General features: G+C 35.4%; 1 protein-coding gene across 12 annotated transcripts in view; it reads left to right on the top strand.

Annotated features, from left to right (window-relative positions):
• The window catches only part of LOC125676249 (uncharacterized), a 126,630-nt gene extending 109,769 nt beyond the window's left edge, over positions 1-16,861 (top strand). For all 12 annotated transcript variants that reach the window (XM_056143944.1, XM_056143951.1, XM_056143943.1 and 9 more), the window contains one exon: positions 13,147-16,861. In XM_056143944.1, coding sequence (XP_055999919.1) covers positions 13,147-14,810 — 1,664 coding nt within the window. In that variant the 3' untranslated portion in view covers positions 14,811-16,861. The remainder of the gene's footprint in view (positions 1-13,146) is intronic.
• The last annotated feature ends 998 nt before the right edge of the window (positions 16,862-17,859 follow it).

Here is a 17,859-nt window from a genome sequence, read left to right on the forward strand (position 1 = left end):
TATCTCAGAAACTATTAATATTTTATAATAAGTTGTAGAAGCGGAAATGTTCATCTCAACGAGCTTGATCTTATCAAATCAAAAAGTAGGTCATATGTTACGTAATTAGAGATTTTAAGGGCCAAAATCGTAAATATTTGACGCCTAATATCTTTAAAACGACATATTTTTTGAAAAGCATTATTGAACAAAAGTTGTTCAATGTGTCATAACCTATCGATCAATATCAAAAAATGGGTCTGTGGGCCTCATGGCTCGCCTGTAGAGTCGATTTTTGTCGATATCAGTCGAATTCAAAAACTTGTAACCGGTAAATATTTTGTAAGGACATATTGAACAAAAGTTGTTCAGTTTATCGAGATCTATCGATTGATATCAAGAAATAGGCCTATGGTCCTAATGGCTCGCCTGTAGAGTCGATTTTTTGTCGATATCGGTCGATCTCAATAACTTTTTACAGGTAAATATTTTGTAAAGACATATAGAACTAAAGTTGTTGAGTCTATAGAGGGCTAACAAATGACATCAAGAAATAGGCCCGCGGGCCTTATGGCTCGCCTGGAGAGTCGAATTTCAAACGAATTTCACCGCAACTTTGCTTCAGAAGCTTATGATATGAAAAATTGATTATATCTAAAGTGTCTTAAAGTCGGAAACTAAATTGGGACTCATTTGTCTTTTCTTTTCTTTTTTTTAACTCCGAGTGCATCAACAAATCGGACGGAAGACCTACTCGTTGCTCGCAACGAGATCGTGTCTAGTTATTATTATTATTAATATTTTCCTTGGTAGTACACGCGTTTTTCTCAGCCATTTCTCGGTCGATTTTCACGAAATTTTCAGGAAAGATGTCTTTTGGTGACGAGACTTTGCTTGCAAAATTTTGTGCTTGACGTCACTTCCGGTCAGGAGTAATCTCTCTTTTAGTGACTTTTTGAAGGGCCTTGTTGTCCACGCATCTCCTCCGTTAGTTTTGAAGCTAGAGTCTTGAAATTTCTACACAAGATAGAGTAAACATTTTAGAAGATTTGTGGGGGATTCGATTTTACCGGAGGCGATTTGCCTAAACGCTCGCCTGGACCTGAAAAAATGGATGCCAAAATTGTTCGCCGATTTCGGCGAGTTTTGACCTTTGATCTCCAATATCTTTTTTCTTGCAAATATTTTGTTAAGACATGTAGAACAAAAGTTGTGCACATTTACGAGATCTTTTCGAAAATATCAAGATGTAGGGGCTAGCCCCTTAAATTAGGGATCTAGAAGGGCTCAAAGTCTAGATCAAATATCTCAAAAATCGTTAATATTTTGGTATAAGTCAAAGAACAAAAAATGTTCATCTTAACAATCCAAATCTATTCATATAAAAATTTAGGTCATATGTTACGTAATAGGGGATTTTAAGGGCCAAAACCATAAACTTTTTACCCCTTGTATCTCGAAAACGACAAATATTTTGAAAAGCAATAAAGAACAAAAGTTGTTCAGAATGATGATCTGAACAATATGCATATTTCGTTTTTACCTTATGTGGCCCCGTTAGGGAGCTACAGTTTGGCCCCTAAAAATTACTTCTAGAAATAACTCGAGAACGGTAAAGAATTTCTAAATACTTGTTGAACAAAAAATGTTTCAAATGTCATGACCTTTCTTACGATATCAAGCAAAAGGGGCTGACCCTTTAAATTAGGGGTCCAGGAGGGTCCAAAGGTTTATGAGAATATCTCAGAAACTATTAATATTTTGTAATAAGTCATTGAAGCGGAAATGTTCATCTAAACGAGCTTGTTCTTATCAAATCAAAAAGTAGGTCATATGTTACGTAATAAGGGATTTTAAGGGCCAAAATCATAAATAATTGACACCTCATATCTTGAAAACGACAAATATTTTGAAAAGCATTATTGAACAAAAGTTGTTCAGAATGATAATCTAAACAATATGTACATTTCGTTTTTTCCCTATGTGGCCCCGTTAGGGAGCTACAGTTTGGCCCCTAAATATTTCTTGTAGAGATAACTGGAGAACGGTAAAGAATTTCTAAATACTTGTTGAGCAAAAAATGTTTAAAATGACAAGGCCTTTCTTACGATATCAAGCAAAACGGGCTGGCCCTTTAAATTAGGGGTTCAGAAGGGTCCAAATGTTTTTGAGAATATCTCAGAAACTATTAATATTTTATAATAAGTTGTAGAAGCGGAAATGTTCATCTCAACGAGCTTGATCTTATCAAATCAAAAAGTAGGTCATATGTTACGTAATTAGAGATTTTAAGGGCCAAAATCGTAAATATTTGACGCCTAATATCTTTAAAACGACATATTTTTTGAAAAGCATTATTGAACAAAAGTTGTTCAATGTGTCATAACCTATCGATCAATATCAAAAAATGGGTCTGTGGGCCTCATGGCTCGCCTGTAGAGTCGATTTTTGTCGATATCAGTCGAATTCAAAAACTTGTAACCGGTAAATATTTTGTAAGGACATATTGAACAAAAGTTGTTCAGTTTATCGAGATCTATCGATTGATATCAAGAAATAGGCCTATGGTCCTAATGGCTCGCCTGTAGAGTCGATTTTTTGTCGATATCGGTCGATCTCAATAACTTTTTACAGGTAAATATTTTGTAAAGACATATAGAACTAAAGTTGTTGAGTCTATAGAGGGCTAACAAATGACATCAAGAAATAGGCCCGCGGGCCTTATGGCTCGCCTGGAGAGTCGAATTTCAAACGAATTTCACCGCAACTTTGCTTCAGAAGCTTATGATATGAAAAATTGATTATATCTAAAGTGTCTTAAAGTCGGAAACTAAATTGGGACTCATTTGTCTTTTCTTTTCTTTTTTTTAACTCCGAGTGCATCAACAAATCGGACGGAAGACCTACTCGTTGCTCGCAACGAGATCGTGTCTAGTTATTATTATTATTATTATTTTCCTTGGTAGTACACGCGTTTTTCTCAGCCATTTCTCGGTCGATTTTCACGAAATTTTCAGGAAAGATGTCTTTTGGTGACGAGACTTTGCTTGCAAAATTTTGTGCTTGACGTCACTTCCGGTCAGGAGTTATCTCTCTTTTAGTGACTTTTTGAAGGGCCTTGTTGTCCACGCATCTCCTCCGTTAGTTTTGAAGCTAGAGTCTTGAAATTTCTACACAAGATAGAGTAAACATTTTAGAAGATTTGTGGGGGATTCGATTTTACCGGAGGCGATTTGCCTAAACGCTCGCCTGGACCTGAAAAAATGGATGCCAAAATTGTTCGCCGATTTCGGCGAGTTTTGACCTTTGATCTCCAATATCTTTTTTCTTGCAAATATTTTGTTAAGACATGTAGAACAAAAGTTGTGCACATTTACGAGATCTTTTCGAAAATATCAAGATGTAGGGGCTAGCCCCTTAAATTAGGGATCTAGAAGGGCTCAAAGTCTAGATCAAATATCTCAAAAATCGTTAATATTTTGGTATAAGTCAAAGAACAAAAAATGTTCATCTTAACAATCCAAATCTATTCATATAAAAATTTAGGTCATATGTTACGTAATAGGGGATTTTAAGGGCCAAAACCATAAACTTTTTACCCCTTGTATCTCGAAAACGACAAATATTTTGAAAAGCAATAAAGAACAAAAGTTGTTCAGAATGATGATCTGAACAATATGCATATTTCGTTTTTACCCTATGTGGCCCCGTTAGGGAGCTACAGTTTGGCCCCTAAAAATTACTTCTAGAAATAACTCGAGAACGGTAAAGAATTTCTAAATACTTGTTGAACAAAAAATGTTTGAAATGTCATGACCTTTCTTACGATATCAAGCAAAAGGGGCTGACCCTTTAAATTAGGGGTCCAGGAGGGTCCAAAGGTTTATGAGAATATCTCAGAAACTATTAATATTTTGTAATAAGTCATTGAAGCGGAAATGTTCATCTAAACGAGCTTGTTCTTATCAAATCAAAAAGTAGGTCATATGTTACCTAATAAGGGATTTTAAGGGCCAAAATCATAAATAATTGACGCCTCATATCTTGAAAACGACAAATATTTTGAAAAGCATTATTGAACAAAAGTTGTTCAGAATGATAATCTAAACAATATGTACATTTCGTTTTTTCCCTATGTGGCCCCGTTAGGGAGCTACAGTTTGGCCCCTAAATATTTCTTGTAGAGATAACTGGAGAACGGTAAAGAATTTCTAAATACTTGTTGAGCAAAAAATGTTTAAAATGACAAGGCCTTTCTTACGATATCAAGCAAAACGGGCTGGCCCTTTAAATTAGGGGTTCAGAAGGGTCCAAATGTTTTTGAGAATATCTCAGAAACTATTAATATTTTATAATAAGTTGTAGAAGCGGAAATGTTCATCTCAACGAGCTTGATCTTATCAAATCAAAAAGTAGGTCATATGTTACGTAATTAGAGATTTTAAGGGCCAAAATCGTAAATATTTGACGCCTAATATCTTTAAAACGACATATTTTTTGAAAAGCATTATTGAACAAAAGTTGTTCAATGTGTCATAACCTATCAATCAATATCAAAAAATGGGTCTGTGGGCCTCATGGCTCGCCTGTAGAGTCGATTTTTGTCGATATCAGTCGATTTCAAAAACTTGTAACTGGTAAATATTTTGTAAGGACATATTGAACAAAAGTTGTTCAGTTTATCGAGATCTATCGATTGATATCAAGAAATAGGCCAATGGTCCTAATGGCTCGCCTGTAGAGTCGATTTTTTGTCGATATCGGTCGATCTCAATAACTTTTTACAGGTAAATATTTTGTAAAGACATATAGAACTAAAGTTGTTGAGTCTATAGAGGGCTAACAAATGACATCAAGAAATAGGCCCGCGGGCCTTATGGCTCGCCTGGAGAGTCGAATTTCAAACGAATTTCACCGCAACTTTGCTTCAGAAGCTTATGATATGAAAAATTGATTATATCTAAAGTGTCTTAAAGTCGGAAACTAAATTGGGACTCATTTGTCTTTTTCTTTTTTTTTTTAACTCCGAGTGCATCAACAAATCGGACGGAAGACCTACTCGTTGCTCGCAACGAGATCGTGTCTAATTAAGGTCTTCCGTTTCCAACGGAAGACCTTCTAGTGATTCTACTGTTTATTAAGGTCTTCCGTTTCCAACGGAAGACCTTCTAGTGATTCTACTGTTTTTTCTTCTTCTTCTTCTTCTTCTTATTATTATTTTTTTCCCTTTCGTCTCCGAGACCGTTGGATGGATTTTCCTTAAACTTTCACAGGTTATAGGGAACGATGGTACCTCGAGGCATTTTTTTCATTTTTTCAAAATTCACTTCCCTTCGTCAGATACGTCCGATTTTCCGGTTTTTGAAAGAAACTTTGTCCGGGGGTAAACTTGAAAATCACTAAAGATAATCGAAAGAAACTTTCAGGGATGATAGATCTATTTTCTCTATGGTGCATGCACGTAATATTTTTTGTCGCCGTCACTTCCGGTCGTCACCGGAAGTGATCAAATAAATCATCAATTTCAAACTTTTTTCTTTCAAATTGAAACCTACTTTGGTTTACTATATCTCGTTCTAATTCTCAAAAAATGTTGACCCCACCGGAAGTTGAATCTCCAACTTCCGGTTATATCAAAGAAAGACTATTCATTCTCTCATTTTTCAGTGCCATAAATCTCGGTCATGAAACTAGTTAATGAGTTGAGTTTTACATATATTATAGTCACTATAAATGTCTAGAGTAACGTCAAATATTTTTGTAAAATTCACTTCCGGTCGGCAAATACGGCTTATGAGCTGTTTTCGTTGTCAATCGTTTTTCTCAGAAACGGTAAAAGATAGAGTCACCAAAATTTCAGAGTTAATAGATCTCACTTTGTAGGGGTGCAGTAGGGGGGTAAGAATGTCGGCCGTCACTTCCGGTCGTCACCGGAAGTGATTAATAAATCATAAATTTCAAACTTTTTTCTTTCAAATTGAAACCTATATCGGTTTATTAGGTCTCGTTCTAATTCTCAAAAACTATTGACCCCACCGGAAGTTGAATCTCTAACTTCCGGTTATATGAAAGAAAAACTATTCATTCTCTCATTTTTCAGTGCCATAAATCTCGGTCATAAAACAAGTTAATGATTTGAATTTTACATATGTTATAGACATTATAAATGTCTAGAGCAAATTTAAATAGTTTTGTAAAATTCACTTCCGGTCGTGAGATATGGGGTGGACATATTCAAATCTTGTTTTTTCAGTTTCTCAATAATGAATATAGATAGACGCTTGAAACTTGTAGAGTTGATCAACTAACATTAGTCCATTGTACACATACATTCAATTTTTTCGTCCGTCACTTCCGGTCTATACCGGAAGTATTTGAAAAATGTCGATTTTCCGATTTCTTCGAGTGATTTCTCAGAGATGGTGGATAAATTTTCTTGAAATTTTCAGGAATAATGTCTTATGAAAGGACCTTCCTATAACTATTTTTGTTTTTACAAAATTCACTTCCGGTCGGAAAATATGGCCGATTTTCTGTTTCTCAAAAGGAATTTTGTCCAGCATTTTTCTTGGAAAAGGTAAAATATAGGTTCATCAATTATTCAGGAATTATAAATCTCCGTTTGCAGTCGTGCAGTAGAGGGTTGAACATGTCGACCGTCACTTCCTGTCGTCACCGGAAGTGATGGAAAGAATCGCAAATTTCAAACTTTTTCTTGTAAATTGAAACCTATACTAGTTTATTAAGTCTCTTTGAAAGTGTCAAAAGAATATTGACTCCGTTGGTAGTCAAAACAACTACTTCCGGTTTCTTGATAAAATACATTTTTACTTTTCATCTCTTTGTCCCCATAAATCTCGCGTATATTTGAAGTCTTTCATATGATTTTCACATGTCTTAATAAAAGTATCAACTTCTAGAGTTTTCATAATTTTGTTTTTCAAAATTGACTTCCGGTCGGTAGTAACTTGCTACTTTTTCTTTCTTTAGTCTACTTGTTTTTGTTGAGAACTCTTTCAGATAGAGACGTGAAATTTTCAGGGAATATAGACAGTAAAGAATCGATGTCATTTATAGGAAAACGCATCTGAATAGTACTTCCGGTCGTCACCGGAAGTTACGAGAAAGGAGTAGAAAATTCGATAATACATTTCTCATTCATTGTTAAGGCACATTTTCTGATACATTTAAATGGTTTTCGTAGGAATAGAAAGCTCTTTACTGGAAGTGGTCTAACGGAAGACCTACTCATTACTAGTAATGAGTATCTAGTTAAGGTCTTCCGTCTCCTGCGGAAGACCTTACTATTATTGTTCGCGTTCTTCTTCTTCATTATTATTATTATTATTTTCCTTGGTAGTACACGCGTTTTTCTCAGCCATTTCTTCATCGATTTTCACGAAATTTTCAGGAAAGATGTCTTTTGGTGACGAGACTTTGCTTGCAAAATTTCGTGCTTGACGTCACTTCCGGTCAGGAGTTATCTCTCTTTTAGTGACTTTGTAAAGGGCCTTGTTGTCCACGCATCTCCTCCGTTAGTTTTGAAGCTAGAGTCTTGAAATTTCTGCACAAGATAGAGTAAACATTTTAGAAGATTTGTGGGGGATTCGATTTTACCGGAGACGATGTGCCTAAACGCTCGCCTGGACCTGAAAAAATGGATGCCAAAATTGTTCGCCGATTTCGGCGATTTTTGACCTTTGATCTCCAATATCTTTTTTCTTGCAAATATTTTGTTAAGACATGTAGAACAAAAGTTGTGCACATTTACGAGATCTTTTCGCAAATATCAAGATTTAGGGGCTAGCCCCTTCAATTAGGGATCTAGAAGAGCTCAAAGTCTAGATCAAATATCTCAAAAATCGTTAATATTTTGGTATAAGTCAAAGAACAAAAAATGTTCATCTCAACAATCTAAATCTATTCATATAAAAATGTAGGTCATATGTTACGTAATAAGGGATTTTAAGGGCCAAAACCATAAATTTTTTACCCCTTGTATCTCGAAAACGACAAATATTTTGAAAAGCAATAAAGAACAAAAGTTGTTCAGAATGATGATCTGAACAATATGCATATTTCGTTTTACCCTATGTGGCCCCGTTAGGGAGCTACAGTTTGGCCCCTAAAAATTACTTCTAGAAATAACTCGAGAACGGTAAAGAATTTCTAAATACTTGTTGAACAAAAAATGTTTCAAATGTCATGACCTTTCTTACGATATCAAGCAAAACGGGCTGACCCTTTAAATTAGGGGCCCAGAAGGGTCCAAAGGTGTATGAGAATATCTCAGAAACTGTTAATATTTTGTAATAAGTCATTGAAGCGGAAATGTTCATCTAAACGAGCTTGTTCTTATCAAATCAAAAAGTAGGTCATATGTTACGTAATAAGGGATTTTAAGGGCCAAAATCATAAATAATTGACGCCTCATATCTTGAAAACGACAAATATTTTGAAAAGCATTATTGAACAAAAGTTGTTCAGAATGATAATCTAAACAATATGTACATTTCGTTTTTTCCCTATGTGACCCCGTTAGGGAGCTACAGTTTGGCCCCTAAATATTTCTTGTAGAGATAACTCGAGAACGGTAAAGAATTTCTAAATACTTGTTGAGCAAAAAATGTTTCAAATGACAAGGCCTTTCTTACGATATCAAGCAAAACGGGCTGGCCCTTTAAATTAGGGGTTCAGAAGGGTCCAAATGTTTTTCAGAATATCTCAGAAACTATTAATATTTTATAATAAGTTGTAGAAGCGGAAATGTTCATCTCAACGAGCTTGATCTTATCAAATCAAAAAGTAGGTCATATGTTACGTAATTAGAGATTTTAAGGGCCAAAATCGTAAATATTTGATGCCTCATATCTTTAAAACGACATATTTTTTGAAAAGCATTATTGAACAAAAGTTGTTCAATGTGTCATAACCTATCGATCAATATTTTAAAAAATGGGTCTGTGGGCCTCATGGCTCGCCTGTAGAGTCGATTTTTGTCGATATCAGTCGATTTCAAAAACTTGTAACTGGTAAATATTTTGTAAGGACATATTGAACAAAAGTTGTTCAGTTTATCGAGATCTATCGATTGATATCAAGAAATAGGCCTATGGTCCTAATGGCTCGCCTGTAGAGTCGATTTTTTGTCGATATCGGTCGATCTCAATAACTTTTTACAGGTAAATATTTTGTAAAGACATATAGAACTAAAGTTGTTGAGTCTATAGAAGGCTAACAAATGACATCAAGAAATAGGCCCCCGGGCCTTATGGCTCGCCTGGAGAGTCGAATTTCAAACGAATTTCACCGCAACTTTGTTTCAGAAGCTTATGATATGAAAAATTGATTATATCTAAAGTGTCTTAAAGTCGGAAACTAAATTGGGACTCATTTGTCTTTTTTTTTTTTTTTTTTTTAACTCCGAGTGCATCAACAAATCGGACGGAAGACCTACTCGTTGCTCGCAACGAGATCGTGTCTAGTTATTATTATTATTATTATTATTATTTTTCCCTTTCGTCTCCGAGACCGTTGGATGGATTTTCCTGAAACTTTCACAGGTTATAGGGAACGATGGTACCTCGAGGCATATTTTTCATTTTTTCAAAATTCACTTCCCTTCGTCAGATACGTCCGATTTTCCGGTTTTTGAAAGAAACTTTGTCCGGGGGTAAACTTGAAAACCACTAAAGATAATCGAATGAAACTTTCAGGGATGATAGATCTATTTTCTCTATGGTGCATGCACGTAATATTTTTTGTCGCCGTCACTTCCGGTCGTCACCGGAAGTGATCAAATAAATCATCAATTTCAAACTTTTTTCTTTCAAATTGAAACCTACTTTGGTTTACTATATCTCGTTCTAATTCTCAAAAAATGTTGACCCCACCGGAAGTTGAATCTCCAACTTCCGGTTATATCAAAGAAAGACTATTCATTCTCTCATTTTTCAGTGCCATAAATCTCGGTCATGAAACTAGTTAATGAGTTGAGTTTTACATATATTATAGTCACTATAAATGTCTAAAGTAACGTCAAATATTTTTGAAAAATTCACTTCCGGTCGGCAAATACGGCTTATGAGCTGTTTTCGTTGTCAATCGTTTTTCTCTGAAACGGTAAAAGATAGAGTCACCAAAATTTCATAAATTTCAAACTTTTTTCTTTCAAATTGAAACCTATATCGGTTTATTAGGTCTCGTTCTAATTCTCAAAAACTATTGACCCCACCGGAAGTTGAATCTCCAACTTCCGGTTATATGAAAGAAAAACTATTCATTCTCTCATTTTTGAGTACCATAAATCTCGGTCATAAAACAAGTTAATGATTTGAATTTTACATATGTTATAGACATTATAAATGTCTAGTGTAAATTTAAATATTTTTGTAAAATTCACTTCCGGTCGTGAGATATGGGGTGGACATATTCAAACCTTGTTTTTTCAGTTTCTCAATAATGAATATAGATAGACGCTTGAAACTTGTAGAGTTGATCAACTAACATTAGTCCATTGTACACATACATTCAATTTTTTTGTCCGTCACTTCCGGTCTATACCGGAAGTATTTGAAAAATGTCGATTTTCCGATTTCTTCGAGTGATTTCTCAGAGATGGTGGATAGATTTTTTTGAAATTTTCAGGAATAATGTCTTATGAAATGACCTTGCTATAATTATTTTTATTTTTACAACATTCACTTCCGGTCGGAAAATATGGCCGATTTTCTGTTTCTCAAAAGGAATTTTGCCCAGTATTTTTCTTGGAAAAGGTAAAATATAGGTTCATCAAATATTCAGGGATGATCATTCTCCGTTTGTAAGCGTGCAGCAGGGGGTTGAACATGTCGACCGTCACTTCCTGTCGTCACCGGAAGTGATGGAAAGAATCGCAAATTTCAAACTTTTTCTTGTAAATTGAAACTTATACTAGTTTATTAAGTCTTTTTGAAAGTGTCAAAAGAATATTGACTCCGTTGGTAGTCAAAACGACTACTTCCGGTTTCTTGATAGAATACCTTTTTACTTTTCATCTCTTTGTCCCCATAAATCTCGCTTATATTTGAAGTCTTTCATATGATTTTCACATGTCTTAATAAAAAGTATCAACTTCTAAAGTTTTGATAATTTTGGTTTTCAAAATTGACTTCCGGTCGGTAGTAACCTACTACTTTTTCTTTCTTTAGTCTACTTCTTTTTGTTGAGAACTCTTTCAGATAGAGACGTGAAATTTTCAGGGAATATAGACAGTAAAGAGTCTCTGTCATTTATAGGAAAATGCATCTGAATAGTACTTCCGGTCATCACCGGAAGTTACGAGAAATGAGTAAAAAGTTCGATAATACATTTCTTATTCATTGTTAAGGGTTATTTTCTGATATATTTAAATGGTTTTCGTAGGAACAGAAAGCTCTTTACCGGAAGTGGTATAACGGAAGACCTACTCATTACTAGTAATGAGTTTCTAGTTATTATTATTATTCTTTTTCTCCGGTACTTTTTTGTCCGGTAGTGTTCTCAGAAACTACAAAAGGGATCGATATGAAACTTTCCAAGATGATAGTATAGCGTTTGTAGATGTGCATAGTGATAGTCATTTTGTCTGCACGTGCATGCACGCGCGCGCACGTGCATTGCAATTTTGGTACAAAAAAGGGAAAATCAGAATATTGAAGGAAGCGATATAAAACCTAAATAGGATGATAGTATATCATTTGTACATATGAAAAATAATATTTATTTTGTCAGCACGTGCACGCATGCGCGTGCACGCGCATTACAAAATTTGTACGCTAACTTTGGAATCAGTCTAACTTTTTTGTTGTTCATTGAAATGGCTTGAAATTCATATCATAGGTAGATATTGAGACTCTTAACTGATTTGCATGGTCAAAATTACCAATTTGCATGCACGTGCGCTTCATTTTGATTGGATAATACTAAAACGTTTGTAACTATCTTGTTTATGAAGTGAATGAGATGATATTCACAGCATATATAGACAATATGTGTATCTATATATTGGTGTAAGAAACAAATGCCAACGCACACGCGCATGCGCGTGCAACGTTTTTAAATTTTCAATTTTTAAAGGACGATAACGTTTTTGTTTTTCATCAAATTCTATTGATATTAATGGTTTAGATGCGTCTTGTTACTCCTTACAAATTGTTGTGGTTAGAATTACTGCTCAGCACGTGCATGCACGTGTGCTGAATTCTGATTGGACGATTTTAAAATCGCTATAACTTCCTTGTATTTGGTGGAAACGTTATGAAATTCACACTGTGGGTATATGATACACATGCCTGTTGAACGACATCAACAAAAATTCGGAATCATACACGCGTGCGCGTGTATGCGCGTGCAACGCTTTCTTTCATTTTTTTTTTTGGTACTGAAATGACCATATTGAACGTACTACATGTAATTAAAGGCTAAAATAAAATGATTTTTTGCTATAGATTCACAAGGACATCACTTTTTAATTGGGGGAGGTTTGGGGAACATATGTAACTGTCCCCGTTACAATTAGAACTAGTTAGTTTTGTATTACACATTAAAGAGGGATGGTGGATCAAAGGGAGTGTCAGTCCAAATTTTATGTCCCTGTGGTATAACGCGGCTCAAATCTCATTCACCAAGACGTCAAATATTTTTCATGATTTACATTACATGATGACGTAAAATAGCTTGTAAAACATTTTTGGGAAAACTTTTTTTTTTATTTGAAACCTATAGTGTAAAAGTAAGCTATTTATCGCCCTTACAAGTTCTAACATTCAAATTCATTCTGATAATTTTCTCTTCCCCCCCCCCCCCCCCCCCCCAAAAAAATTATCTAAAGTCACTGAAATGTTTATTTATAGTTGGGTAGAAGATTTGTATCACGGAAACAAGATTTTCTGTTTAAGACTCGTCCTATACTGTAGATTGTGTTCCCTTCATGGTATTTTTCTATCCCAAAGTCGCACTAATGAAAAAACTATTAATTATACAGTGGCCACTGTACAACCCTTTCTTTATATTTAATAACGTATCTCGAGAGGGACGTTAAACAATTTTCAATCAATCATAACGTATCAATGTCCGAGTCTTTAAAATCCATAATACGAAGTACATAACTCAGTCTGACTCATTTATTCAATTCTCTGTATTTCTTAGGAAATGAAGGATATACCAGATCTCAACAAACACTACCTAATCAGAAACAGGACCACGATAATGGAGAAGAAGGACCTAATATATTACACGAAGCCTGCAAAACTGGGGTTCTAGAAACGTGTGAATATCTTATCCAAACATACCCTGACCTTCTACACAGTGTAAATAATCATGGAGATAATGCTGCTCTACACGCCGTTAGAGGAGGAAATGTTAAAATTCTACAACTACTGGCAGATAATGAAGTAGACGTCAAACATAAATCCAATGACGGCTGGAACATTCTTTACGTGGCATGTGTCTACTCGAACTTAGAAATGAGTCGTTATATCATCCAAACATACCCTGACCTTCTACACAGTGTAGATAATGCTAGATGGAATGCTGCTCTATACGCCGCTCGAGGAGGAAACGTTAAAATTCTACAACTACTGGCAGATAATGAAGTAGACGTCAGACATAAAAACAATGACGGCTGGAACATTCTTCACGCGGCATGTGTCTACTCGAACTTAGAAATGAGTCGTTATATCATCCAAACATACCCTGACCTTCTACACAGTGTAGATAATGCTAGATGGAATGCTGCTCTATACGCCGCTCGAGGAGGAAACGTTAAAATTCTACAACTACTGGCAGATAATGAAGTAGACGTCAGACATAAAAACAATGACGGCTGGAACATTCTTCACGCGGCATGTGTCTACTCGAACTTAAAAATGAGTCGTTATATCATCCAAACATACCCTGACCTTCTACACATTGTAGATAATGATGGATGTAATGCTGCTCTACACTCCGCTGCAGGAGGAAACGTTAAAATTCTACAACTACTGGCAGATAATGAAGTAGACGTCAAACATAAAGCCAATAACGGCTGGAACATTCTAAACGTGGCATGTGTCAACGCTAACTTAGAAATGAGTCGTTATATCATCCAAACATACCCCGACCTTCTACACAGTGTAGATAATGATGGCGGGACTGCTGCTCTACACGCCGCTCGAGGAGGAAACGTTAAAATTCTACAACTACTGGCAGATAATGAAGTAGACGTCAAACATAAAGCCAATGACGGCTGGAACATTCTAAACGTGGCATGTGTCACCGCTAACTTAGAAATGAGTCGTTATATCATCCAAACATACCCCGACCTTCTACACAGTGTAGTTAATGATGGATGGAATGCTGCTCTACACGCCGCTAGAGGAGGAAACGTTAAAATTCTACAACTACTGGCAGATAATGAAGTAGACGTCAAACATAAAAACAATAATGGTTGGAACATTCTTCACACGGCATGTATACACTCTAACTTAGAAATGAGTCGTTATATCATCCAAACATACCCCGACCTTCTGCACAGTGTAGATAATGCTAGATGGAATGCTGCTCTATACGCCGCTCGAGGAGGAAACGTTAAAATTCTACAACTACTGGCAGATAATGAAGTAGACGTCAGACATAAAGCCAATAACGGCTGGAACATTCTTCACGCGGCATGTTTCAACGCTAACTTAGAAATGAGTCGTTATATCATCCAAACATACCCCGACCTTCTACACAGTGTAGATAATGATGGATGGAATGCTGCTCTATACGCCGCTCGAGGAGGAAACGTTAAAATTCTACAACTACTGGCCGATGATGGAGTGAAAAAATAAACAGAAAACTAGCATAAATTGGTGGGTTTATTTTTACTTCGACTAGTGAGTGCATAGCGTGAAATCCATGTTTGTAGAAAAGTTATAACTAATTGATAAATGTGCATCTCCTTTATAGAGTTGGATAAACAATCGCAATGCTTCGATGTCTATATTGTTCTTAGAATGTAGTGTTTTCTTTCAATACCATAATGATCTGTGTATGACAGATAGAGAGAGGGAGAGAAAAAAAAAAGAGAGAGAGAGAGAGAGAGAGAGAGAGAGAGAGAGAGAATTACTATAAGCATAAAGAAGACAAAATGCCTGTAATATTGTATACTTTGAAAACATGAGATGTGTCCTTTAAGCCTTGTTAGTTACCTATGTAAACATTTTTGATCAACTAAACATGAAGTAAGAAATAAATCAATCCACTGATGGATTTAGAGGGTGTCCCCCCCCCCCCCCCTCCCATTTTTTTTTTAAAGTTTAGGTTACAAATCAGTGCGTACTATAAAAGGGGGAAATCAAATCATATCTATAATGATTGATTCTAAAAGATGAATGTCAAAATACATAAAGTCTTTAACTCCGTCACTTTAGGGAAACTCTGCTCAACTTGTAAACGAATGTGATTGTGTCGTCTTTTTTTTTCATGCAGAAAATTTACAATGAAATGCCGATAAGTTATAACAGTCAATTCAAAAATATGTCAAAAACAAATAACAATAAATGAATATGTGATGTATTATATCTATCATATTTCATGTGAAATCAGATAACACCTTCCCTTTCACGTGCTTTCACATCGATTCCTGCGTCGCAGCGACATTCTTATTTTCACCCGACAGCAACTTTTATGAAGGTTTATGCCAAGGTTAAAGATGATATACAATATTTGATAATTTGGCTAAAATATTTAAATTTTCGTATAGATTTGCCCTGATGCACTACACGTCGGAGATAATGTTAGCGCGACATAATTACATGTAAATAAAAATACGGTATATTAACGTTATTTATTTCTTTTGTTGATACTTTTCTTAAAATACAATTCAATAATTTTTCAAATCTTAAAATTGATTTATCTGTTTGCAAGTTTGAGAAACAGGTACAAAAAATGTTGCCATACTGTAGAGGGCCCTGGTGACGAAGTTGGGTTAGTTGGACGATACACACGAATGTGATACACGTTCTATTTACATTGTTGTTATTACTAAGTGTAGGAAATAAATCAAAAAAATAATTCGGAGAGTATTGCGGTGTGTTTTCCAATTACTGATGTTTGGGTATTCGGGGATATATGTATAAGATGCACATATGTCGGTCAATTCTTATGTCACACGGGAAAAAATATATGTACTCAAATCACAGCTTAATGACGAGCAAATAAGTTTGACTAGAAAGAAATTTACTAATGATAAATTTTGCCTCACTTGAGTAGTGTTGATAAATGTGTGTTTCTGTTTGTAGAGGGGGTGTAATTTCACCTATGACAGCTAATTATATGTATACAGCTTTAGTTGTGCTCCTATTTTTAAAATCTAACATGTTTTTTAAACCCCGGATTCTGATACATATTTATGACACTAATACTCCTATTCAACATTTACTTTCATTTATATATATATATTAAGGGCCATATTTTGGAGTTTGTGAATCAGGTTCTTTTACTCTTAAAATCACTAAAATTTAGGAGCTTCCGGGGGCTTCGCCCCTGGTGCCCCACCGGGGCTTTGCCACTGGGGTCTCAGGGCGGCTCCCAGACACCCTGCCTCGGGAAAAAAAATCCACACCCCCTAACCAGAATTTCTGGACCCGCCCCGGCAATAAATATATATATGTTGGAGAAAATTGGACAAAATATACTGCAAGTGATATGATATTTGATGGAAAACTTTTACTTCTTGAAATACATGTTGCATACTAGTAATATTTTATACATTTTGCATGCGGCACGTGATGGTTAGAGTATATGAAGAGAACAAGTCAAAGGCTGTTACGGAATGAATTACGGAATGAATAGATGTATAATGCTCTAAATATTCTAAATAAACATCACACTAGTGTTATTGCATTCTTTTTATAACTCCACCCTCTCTCTCACTACCGCCACGGTGGTCTAGAGGTGTGAATGGCACGTGTCCTCGGAACAGGGGAAAACTCTTGATATACCTCAGTGCACTTAGCGATTTATGACGTCATAATGAAAAAATGCGTCACGTCATAGGGAAAATGTCATAATATTTACTTGTTATCTACTAGGTTCCCTGGTTATGACTAGATGGTATCCCTCAAAAGCAGGTGACCCACGAGTTACTTGCCCCTGATCATAGATAGAAAGATAAGTCTCCCTGGTTATGACTAGATGGTATCCCTCAAAAGCAGGTGACCCACGAGTTACTTGCCCCTGATCATAGATAGAAAGATAAGTCGTACGTCGAATAATTTCGTAAAGAAATGTGTTTACGATAAAGAAGGCAAAGAAAATTGTTGGGATTTTTTTTACTAATTAAGATTACTAATTAAACCCTAATTAGCTGAACTATTAAAAATGTAAGAAATAAATAAAGCAATGAACGCAATATGGAGAGAAATACGATTTGATAGAAAGTATACAGAGTATTATTTAATTAACATAATTAATCAAACCCTAATTCTCTCAGATGTTAAAAACAGTAAGAAATTTGATATAAAAAACTGTAAGGGACGAGATCAACAGATTGGTTTCGGATAAAAATCTAAATTCAAATAGTTAGGGGGAGGAGGGGGGGGGTGTTAAAACTTCTGTAAGTTTCTCTCATCCGACATCGATTACACATTAGTCGAAAAAGGAGAAAGACAAGTGACTGTTAAAACTACTTGACGATATTACATTTTAATGAACATTTGATAGTTTTAATCTACACTTTCATTTGTGAATAAACAGAAGATAGGGTATACAGAGTTATTTATACTCGTTTGTTCTTACTTGTTAATCGATTATAGTTTAAACACTCATCATATCTAGTTTAGGGGGTCGTTGTGGGGGCGGATAGGGGGGGGACGTAAAAACTATGTGAATTTAGTT

The sequence above is a fragment of the Ostrea edulis genome, chromosome 7 (assembly GCF_947568905.1).
Source record: "Ostrea edulis chromosome 7, xbOstEdul1.1, whole genome shotgun sequence".
Lineage (NCBI taxonomy): Eukaryota > Metazoa > Mollusca > Bivalvia > Ostreida > Ostreidae > Ostrea > Ostrea edulis.